Source organism: Protopterus annectens, chromosome 16.part0 (assembly GCF_019279795.1).
Source record: "Protopterus annectens isolate FY-2018-M chromosome 16.part0, PAN1.0, whole genome shotgun sequence".
NCBI lineage: Eukaryota > Metazoa > Chordata > Ceratodontiformes > Protopteridae > Protopterus > Protopterus annectens.
Window position 1 is genome coordinate 726,254,479 of NC_056750.1, and position 11,245 is coordinate 726,265,723.

An 11,245-nucleotide genomic window follows, 5' to 3' on the forward strand; every position below is an offset into this window, starting at 1 on the left:
ATGATGCCAATTTCAAATAATTTAGCTGCATAATATTATAATCTCTGCTAACTCATTGATATAGTTTAAGCACTTGTTATACATGATATATGTGAATAATCTTTGGGTTTGATTTAGAATAATTTTGATGTGAATATATTCCTTTATTGATTGTCATCATTGGGATTGTCTTTTGACATTTTTAGTTACACATCAATAATTCATTGGGTGGTGCTTTCCAAATCTGTAGGAGCTGAAAGGTTTTATGTACAGGGTTGGACCTACTCATCCTAGTTATATTTTTTTGCTGTCAGGGATAGCAACATTCCAGTTTTATAGGGCTGTTTAGGCCTTGGTTACTGTATTATATATCACATGGTCAACTGATACCAATTTCTTATTTTGTGAATGATTCTGGTGTGTACGTTCCTCAAAACATTTCGTATTTGGTTCATATTATTATATTATGTAATTTGAATGGATAGATATCTAGGGGAGCGTAGTGTTATGACGACTGGTTCTAGTGAGCTTTTGCAATTATATTTATTTATATCTTATACGCAAAGACTATTATTTCTCCCTGGTATTTAGTGGTTTGAACTAACCAGGGAACATAGTTTTGTGTTGGTATAAAGCTGGATTTGTTCCAGTGTTTATTTCCCACAAAAACTATTATTGTTCCCCTTTTTTTCTTATTTGAATACATACTATTTTTGAACTGAGAGGACTGGACATACTGAATCATATTATTGATTTACCATATTTTTTATGTGGATTAATAACTATTTTTTCCAGTTAATAAGGAATTATTGGGGCTTTGACCATGTTATATACAGTTTTTGGTCCTGGTTTTTTTGGACTTTTGAGGATTTTTGCTACCTCTGTGTAGCAATAAGTTTCATGTATATTTTTTATATATCTTTATATATCTTTCATGTATCTTAATATTGATATATTTTGGTAAATTATAACTGGTCTGAATTAGGTCTACCTCTAAGTACATAACTTTTTCATTCTATTATTTTCATTTGTTTGGAAATTGCATTACTGCTTTAGAATGGATTTGACTAGCATCATCAGGGGTTTATTGTCCGATAAGGATGATTTACAAGTTTTTGGTTTAGGTGATACAATGCAAGGACCTTCTGAACCCAATACATATGAGCCTTCAACCCAATGTAAGTTGGCTTTTCAAAGATTAACTAAGGAGATGAAAGGGCTTACAAGTAATGTTTGGCATCGTAGATTATTCAAAGCATACCAAACTAAAGGCATTGCCCCTAGGGGCTTAAGAGTAAGGCTACAACCTCTGGTCTATCAGGCTGATGATATATTACTGGAGGAATGGGGTAAAATTCAACAAAACACATCTATGGGTTTTGTGGAGGCACTAACAGGTTACTATGAACAGACAGTTGATAATGGGATTAAGGTGGTAGAAGATCTCTGTCTTGAAATAAAAAATTTTGAATCCTTACCCAGTTATAGAGAAGGATTGGATGCATTAGGTTCTGATTTACTATCTCTAGAACAACAACTTAAAGATAAGAAAATGAAAAAATTCCATTGGGATGTGGGCAGTTGCCAGAAAGGTCAGCCCTTCATTCCATACAAGAGTCCCTTGGTAGGTAGGAACTTTAACAGAACATTACCAGCAAAGTGTAAGAGACCCAAATCTATCCTTAAGAAAATCTGTAACACTGTTAGTTTCACTCTTGGGGAAGATTCTTCTTCTGCTACAGATGTAGACGGCAACCATTTTTTAAAGTCACCAACACCGAAAAGACATAGCACAGGTCACCCTTTAGGGTTAGGTCCAGAAGAGGGGGTAGGAAACATAAACAGTCCAAACACTCTGGAGGAGATTCTTGAAGTGATGACCAAATGTTGAGTGAATTTAACAACATACACAATGTATCTTCTGTGGAGCTGTCTCAGGCCCAGATTTCTGTACTTAATAAAGGTCTAAGCTTTGTTCCTGTTTTTTTTGTGACTGAAGATTAATTTGCATCTGATGTTATTGCCTTTTGTAGACTGATTAATCTCAAAATACATTTTGATTCTAATACTGGTGATAATGAGGTTAGATCCTTTAGATTACAACAATCTAGATTTATGCCTCCGATGTCTAGTCAGGTGCCTATTTCAATCCTCCGTCCTCAAAGATCTACATTATAATTTTAATGAGCAATATATTTTTCATCACAATCTCTCAAAGATTGGACAAACAGCTTTGGAGGAGCTTAAAAATAATAAGGATCTGGTCATATTATCAGCTGACAAAGGGGGAGTGGTAGTAGTTATGAATTGGGACAGCTATTATCAGGAGGCAGAGAGACAGCTTGGGGACGCCAGGCACTATATGCCCATGCCCTTTGATCCAACTAATAAATTAAAAACTGAAATTAACAGATTCTTATCTCAGCCACAACAGGAGGATATTATTACACTGTTTATCATTGGATGGTTAAGGATCCTGTATCCCACTACATCTACTTCTTACCAAAGATACATAAGGATCCTCGCTGTCTGCCAAAGACCAATTGTTTAAGGGAGAGGTAGTTTAACTGAGTCCCTATCCGAATTTCTTACTCTCTACCTGAAACCTCTCCTGGCTTGTATCAGATCATGTATTTAGGACACCACCCAATTTCTAGGTATCGTCTCCACTACTCAGTTGGAACCAGGTTGGCTCCTTTGCACATTAGATGTGACTGCCTTATACACCAGTATTCCACATTGGGTGAGATTACTGGCCCTGCAATATTGGTTGGACCAAAGTGCTTTATATCCTCCAGGCTTCAATACGCTTTGGTGTGTATGACTGAACATGTCTGTACAAAAAATGTGTTTTATTTTCATGGACAATATTATTGGCAGTCACAGGGTACAGCAATGGGGGCATCCTTTGCCCCCATATATGCAGATTTGTTTATGGCCTACCTGGAGACCGAACTGATATATAATCCCAACCATAACATCTATTTGGGTGAAATAGATATTTGGAGACGATACCTAGATAATTGTTGGCTGGTATGGAAGGCGGATGTGGCTTATCTTTTGGAGTTTGTGGAATATCTTAATCAAAATAAATGGGGAACTGAGTTTAAGGTAAACTTCAATTTGGAGCAAATTACCTTTCTGGATGTGACCATTACCAGAAATGATGACCACACTCTGAGTACACAAATATATTGAAAACATCCCCATTATAATTCTGTACTCCATGCCAGTAGCCTTCATCCACCACACATGATACGTAATATCCCCAAATCTCAATTTTTGAATAAAACGTATTTGTTCAGATAATAATACCTTCCACAAATATAAGTTGGACTTAGTTAATCGATTTCGCAATAGGGGGTACAAAGTGGGCAATATTGCCATGACCAGCAATTGGGCATCCACACAAGCTAGGGAAGATCTCCTGCAATATAAAAATAAGGATAAAACAACAGAGGACCAGGATGTCTTGAGAATGGTCACCATATGGACGCAACAATAAATCTTTTATGAACATTATCCAGAAACACTGGAACATTTTGCTGTCGGATCCAAAATCAGCTTCTAAGGTGGGCCAGAGATGCTTCTTCTCCTTCAGATGTGCTAAAACTTTGGGCTCACTTTTGAGCCATTATAAACATTCCTCCCAGGTCTCAGCTGGACCTATACAACAAATGCTTTTGGGTGACAAATTATGTGGTACTTATCCCTTTGGTCATTGTACACATTGTTCTAAAGTTTTCAAAATTAAGGAATTTACTAGCCCTAATACTGATAGAGTTTATGATATTAAGTTTTTGGCTAATTATGGTTCGGATTGTGTGGTGTATCTGGCCTCCTGCCCTTGTTCAGCTTTTTATGTAGGCCAGACATCCAGACCATTACGTATCAGGATTTTGGAACACATGAGTGACATAAGGAATCACAAACTTTCTAGTGCACTTTATAAACATACCCTTAAGCACCCTTCTGCCTCTTTTTATTTTATGGTCATTGACAAAATTAAAGGGGATAGGTCCCCCAAAAGTGGTTGGCACACAATTTTAAATAATAAGGAAAGAAAATGGATAATCAAATTGGGTGGTCTTTTTAGTCCTGGTTTGAATGAGCACCTCTGAATATACCTTTAATAGGAATCCATTAAGTATATAATGATTTGACTGGTATATCTTTAAGATGCTGTATATACTGCTGCTCTGATGTGATTCATTTTTTTCATTTATCTGGTTTGTGCACTGAAGAAGGCTAATACAGCCGAAACTGGTTTGCTTGCTTTTTCCAGAGCACTTTTGTGCTTTACTGGGGGTGTTGGACACCCTTAGTTGTTTGGATATGCTTATTTAATAAATTTATTTTTTTGGCAATATCCATTTGTGCTGGCCCTATTTTTCATATTTGAAACCTGAATAGCACCTAATATAGAGTTTTTCTGTTCCACATCTGTGCTTTCTGAGAAATCACTTATGGTTAAGTCACTGAGTAATTATGTATTAGAATAATATGTTTCAAATTATTTGGAATGACTACTAAACAAAACTAACCTCTCTATATTCTTCATGCCCAACAGCAATGATTAATTATGCTACAGTAAAAACAAAAGTAGCTTCTCTAATGTTTCCCCCATTGGTAATGTTTAAATCTGCCTCGATAACTGAACAGAAGAATTACCCCAAGTGAAATAATTGTGTGGAAGTCCAAGTGTTGAAGAACCATATCATAACCAGTGGTATCATACAAGCTTCAAAACTGATAAACATTTTTTGTAAATAGGTCTTTCCTTTTATTATTTATTTATTACTTTTTGGTTGCTTGCGGACCACACCATGCAGAGGACAAACTACTATGAAACAATTTACTTTGAAGACAAAAACCTGCTGAGTATGCTACACCATCAAGCCAACCATCAGAGTGAAGCAGCTTGACCATCTGGGGGTTATTTAAGCACTTCAGGCTCTGTTCTTCATGATTCACTTATGGCCAACTCTGGTTAAGAATAAACTGCATTTGTTAGGAATTCTTCATTACGGCAGCTTCATACAGCTGCAGTAAAATTCATTCTTGAGCAGGACTGTATAGATGACATGTGGAAAAGTGGGTCCAAAAACAAAGATGTATTTACTGCTAGTGAATCTCTACTGGGGACAAAAAATGTGCTATATTTTTTTCTTGTTACTCATTATTTTATTCTAGCATATGGTGACATTATTAGACATTTAATGAATAAACTTTTCACCCTTTTGTCTCATTTGTTGGAACTGCACCAGAAAATAAAAATAACTGATTAAACATTGGTTTCATTATGTTGTTATTATTATTATGATTATTATTATTATTGTTTGTATTTCTCAGCACATGGACAAATTTGGTCTTTTTAAAACATTGTACACATTTTAACATGACATCTTATGCTGTTTATATTTTCCACTTGTTATGACCTACCCAGCTGTCACAATGAGGTGTTTTGTACTAACAGCACAAAAGCATGTATCACTATTCATAATAGAAGCATCTCAATACTTTGGAATATAGGAAAAAAAAGATTGTTGTGGGAAGGTGATGATAAAGGTTCTAATTGCCTGGAAAATGATATAACAGGTCCTTAATTACACTATTGCAACTAGGTGATCGTTTAATTCTAAAAGAGTATGTTATAGCTTATTGTTCTGTTGAAGTACTTTTTGTCAGTGTTTTGAACGCTACAACTAAAAATCAGAAACCTGGTTCCACAAAAATACAATGGCATGTAAATTCTGCAGTAATTACAATATTGTTACTGAGTTACGCTGCTATATAACAAATATATTTGTATGCATAGACTACAAATCAAAAAAACTGAAATGACTTTTTGTACTGGCAGCCTACTGGACATATGGACTGATTGCTGTATTTAAAAAAAAAACTATGAGTTCATGGAACAACTGCAAAGCCCTATAGCTGTAACCAGTAAGCAATAACAGACTGTAATACATAATATGCTGTACAACAATGGCACTTGCTGAGCTGTATTACGTCAAATTCTTCCTGCCCTTGGTATGCTATTTTTACTTGGTCTTTTGTGCATACCTTTACTAAACCCTACAAGTTGGATGGTATCTCTAGAGCTAGGGCCAGTTTTGCTAGTGCTGTTCTCCATGGCTTCTTAGGGTCTTTTCTTCTTCTCCTTCCTCCTCCCATGTTTCCTCTTGAGCTTTGGCACTCTCCTGAATGTTATGAATACTGCAGCAGTGAATGTAAGGACATAGTACAGTTGTGTAAAATCTTACTATAATGGTAGATGTCCTTCCCTTCACTGCTGCAGTATTCACTCCCTCCCTCCCTCCCCCTAGTCCTTTCCTTTCTGGGTTCTTTGGGCTGGTGTTCCTACTGGAGCAATCAGTTCTGTTTATGGTAAACCTGAATGTCACCTTTATGCCCTGTGGTACACAAGGAGCAATTGAATGACATTCAGGTGTACCTTTGAATGCAACAGGAAGTCTTTGGTATACAAGCCAGACTATGGGCTTCCACAGCAGGGAATTGCGAATGTTACAAATACTGCAGCAGTGAATTGTAAGGACATCACAATTTTTCTTCTTTGGACATCAGTTTTTTGTCATATATTTTTACCTGTTCAGTTTCAAAATATAAATGTATGGAATATTTTTCATATAAATATATCAATATATATATCAATATATATATATATATATATATATATATATATATATATATATATATATATATATATGTGTGTGATGAAACATCACTTATAAATATTACTACACTGAAAGTATGGAAGCAATACAGTGGATAACACAATGTGCTTTATCCATAGCAGTTTTGCAAATTTTGCTAATAATTAGTCTGAATAAAGTTACAAGAAATGATTCAGTTATTCAGTTTTGTCAAGTAAACAAACATTATGGAACATACGAAATAAACCTTAGCTACATATTCAGATAAGATGATGCATTATATTATGTTTGAAAAAAAAGTATGCGTGATGATTTGTTTATTTAATATGATAATTCATGCTTTTATTTGTTCTTACAGAACGATTCAACAGTGGTTAAGTCGAGTACAGTCTCTTTTGTACTGCAATGAAAATGGTTTCTGGGGTACATTCACAGAGAGCCAGAGAAATTGCGTCTGTCATGGAGGTACGAGCTTGTGCCAAAGACCCATTCCATGCATTATCGGTGGCAACAATAGCTGTGCTATGTGCAGTATGGCCAACATCTCTTTATGTGGATCTTGTAACAAGGGCTACAGGCTTTACAGAGGACGCTGCGAACCCCAGAATGTGGATTCAGAGCGTAGTGAACAGTTTGTAAGTTTTGAAACGGATTTGGACTTTCAGGATTTGGAGCTGAAGTATCTTCTCCAAAAGATGGACTCAAGATTATACGTTCACACTACTTTCATAAGTAATGAAATCCGTTTGGATACATTTTTTGATCCTCGATGGCGTAAACGTATGTCTCTCACATTAAAGAGCAACAAAAATCGAATGGATTACATTCACATGATGATAGGCATTTCCATGAAAATTTGCCAGATGAGGAACAGCAGTATAGACCCAATGTTTTTTGTTTATGTTAATCCTTTTAGTGGCAGCCACTCCGAAGGATGGAACATGCCATTTGGCCAGTATGGTTACCCCCGTTTAGAGAAGAACAGACTCCAAAACACACAGTGCTATAACTGGACCCTTTTACTTGGAAACCGATGGAAGACCTTCTTTGAGACAGTGCACATCTATCTTCGCAGTCGTTCCAAGTTATCTTCATTGAGAAATGACACAGGTCTAGGCCCTGTGGACTTATCTGATCCTGCTAAGAGACAGCTATATATTAAGATTTCAGATGTGCAAGTGTATGGCTACAGTTTGCGTTTTAATTCGGACCTTCTGCGGAGTGCAGTGCAACAGGTCAATCAGTCATACTCTCAGGGGACACAATTTTACTCTTCTTCATCAATCATGTTATTGTTACTGGATATCAGGGACCGAATCAATCGGCTGGCTCCTCCTGTGGCTCCTGGAAAGCCTCAATTAGACCTCTTTTCCTGTATGCTGAAGCACCGTCTGAAATTAAATAACAGTGAGACCATTAGAATTAATCATGCTTTGGACATGTACAATACAGAGATTCTTAAACAGTCTGACCAGCTAACTGCAAAACTCTGTTGAAAATGAAATAATTTTTTGCTGTAAATTTGAATTTGTAAATGTAATTAATATACAAAGAAATCTCTATTTGGTGGAAACTAAACCATTTAACAGACTGTAAAATATTTGTGCAAGCATGTTTGTTATTTCCTTAATCAGTTATAAAATGAACAGAACTTACTTATGAGGCCTTCAATGACTTGAAGAAAGGGGGGAGGTCAGGGAGTATTACGTCTAACACTGCCAGTCAGTTGTAAGTTGACTTACTACAGTTGCTGTAACACAGTATTGGCTGGATCTAATTCAGCAAAAAAATTTCTTAGATAAATTGTCATTTAAGTGAGCCATCCATCCAGGCTGTATCAATTAAGTCCCTTTCTCAGTAATAAAAAAAGAAAAATTAAAAAAAAATTAAAGATTTTTAACACAAGTTACTGTTGCCTGAAATGTACAAGCTTATTTAAGATCCTGATGAAATTTCTGATCATAAAACTGTGATGAGTATTTAAGTTTATTTTGGGTCATTAGCATTATGAACTGATATTTAGCCTGTACATCCATGATTCTGGACAATATAATTATTATGAGGTAGAATTCCTAGAATATGTTTGTGTTGTACTTTGGTTCTTCTGCTGTAATCCAAGAAATTGTGACTAAAAAGGAAAACTTAATGAAGTGTATGTGCATAAGTGCACACACATACTGATACACTCACACATGTAGACACACACACACACACACACACACACACACACACACACACACACACACACACACACACACACACTTGCATTTTTATGTACGATAGTATTTAGCAAAATATTTAGAGTGAATTACTCAGTTTAAAATTAAATACTGCATACGATTTTTATATTAATCATGTTATCTCAAAAATGTCTGTCAGGATACTGAAATGATTTAGATTCATAGTCTTCTTTCTCCTTATAAATTCTGAGGCAAAAATCATTGATAATCAGTGTTACTCACTACAGTCCCAAGCCTCTTTTGCTCTCTCTGTCTCCAAAATACTTTTTTCTCCCTTAATCTGATTCTCAGTTGAAATCTATAAGCCCCTAATTCTGTGTGTGTGTGTGTGTGTGTGTGTGTGTGTGTGTGTGTGTGTGTGTGTGTATTGATTCACTTTAGAACACTGAATGCACATAACATTGAAATTCAAAACACTGAGACCAAAATCTTGAAAATTCAAAACAGTGAAAACTCAAAACATTGAATCCCATAACATTGAAAAAAAAAATAGGAAACCAACATTTAATATATGCCAGCACAACTACAACTATTCCAACATACTTCTGCAACTATAAGTAGGGTGGCAAGCCCCCCTGCACCCCCATGTGGGGAGCTGTGCCCCCCCACATCTCCTGCTACTTAAATATATCAACTCTTAAGATCATACTACACAGAACAAAATAGCAAACATACCATTCTGCCCTTCATGATTGCCTGTTTAAATTGTAAAAAAGAAAACTATCCTCAACCTTCAATTAGAAGCAGTACTTCAGTGTTAAAACATTACACATTACTATATATATCTGCTATACTTACCGGAGATTCATAGATAACCTCAGTCATGTTCCCTTCTTACTTGCTATAATACAACATAACACATCTTGGTGTAATGTAGAGGGATCTCTTTTAAATATATATATATATATATATATATATATATATATATATATATATATATATATATATATAAGTAGCTGGGGGTGTGGGGGTGCAGGGGAGCTTGCCCCCTGATTATATTTGAAGAAGTGTAATATGGTTTGTTTTTTATTTGTTTCTGTATGTAGTTGTGCTGGAATATAGTACATGCTGCTTTTCTATGTATTTTCAATGTTATGGGATTCAATGTTTTAAGTTTTCAGTGTTTTGAATTTTCAAGATTTTCGTTTCAATGTTTTGAATTTCAGTGTTATGGGCTTTCAGTGTTCTAAACTAAATCCATGTGTATATACATCTAAACTTCTTGCTCCTTCTTTTAGAAAGGCTAACATTTCTCTGCACTTCTCTGTCTCTGCCCTCCCTTTTACAGGGAAGGACTGTCCCCCCCGACTCCATCTTACTAATATGTGCCCAAACCCTAAACCTGCCCCTGTGACTAACTAAACACCACACATTCCTTACCAAAAACCATTTCTGTAATACTAGCACTAATCATGACACTCATACGAATGTCATGTATACCACTGCCTAAGTGCAATTTTGGTGTCCAACAATATGCCTTCTCTAATTCGTGGCTTCTGAAGTGGGTGAACACTGAATCTACCCCCGTCTCTAGTCCTTATTCTAACCCTAACATGAAACATTCACTCTCATAGTTCGTGCCTCAGTGCCAAATCTGTAGCTACATCCAGAAGTTTCAGCTTAAAAGACAAGCCCACACTTAATCATAATTATAAATACCGAATCTTACTTTTTTACAATACCTCCTTGAATTTCCAGTGCAATTCATTGTGAACAAACAGATTGACATAAGTTAAAGAGAAATTGTGGCAAATAGAATGTATGTTTTGCATTAAAGGCCATTTTTTAAATGAAAAGATAAAGGTGCTGCAGACAGAAACAAAATGCTGTGCTAATCTTTTTTCATGTGGAAAATAATTTCCCATACAGCAGTAACCTTCTTTCACATTGCTTCAGTATGGATGCAGGCATGCACAAGTAAGTATTTGCTTACTTACACTGTTTCTGTCTTTCTTTATCACATGTCTTATCTGTCTAAATGTCTGTCTATGTATCTGTGTGTATATTTATTTAAATGTGTAGGAACAGCTTCCCACTCATATGCTTGGAGATCTTTTATCCTTATAAAATGCTTGTTTGTTGTGTTTGTGCTTAAAGTCTACATTTGCTGGTATTGACCATACTTTTTGGATATTTCCCAGTGTCATCACATAAACTTTTGTTAGCTCCTATCCAGCCCACTGGACTATGATTTCTTTTTTAGTCTTAACCTTATTTTTAAAAATCAAGTCAAATATATGTATGCAGTCATATCTGCAAGCAGTTGGAACACATAGCTTATATTTATCATTATTTAGTACATTGGCATACTGCCTGATAAAAGATGGACAGTTGTTGGTTCATGTCATA

At 35.7% G+C, this 11,245-nt stretch overlaps 1 protein-coding gene across 4 annotated transcripts in view; it reads left to right on the top strand.

Moving 5' to 3' along the window:
- Positions 1 to 8,561, top strand: part of BRINP1 (BMP/retinoic acid inducible neural specific 1) — a 1,471,690-nt gene extending 1,463,129 nt beyond the window's left edge. For all 4 annotated transcript variants that reach the window (XM_044058041.1, XM_044058038.1, XM_044058040.1 and 1 more), the window contains exon 8: positions 7,015 to 8,561. In XM_044058041.1, the coding sequence (XP_043913976.1) occupies positions 7,015 to 8,152 (1,138 nt within the window). In that variant the 3' untranslated portion in view covers positions 8,153 to 8,561. The remainder of the gene's footprint in view (positions 1 to 7,014) is intronic.
- Positions 8,562 to 11,245: the final 2,684 nt, after the last annotated feature.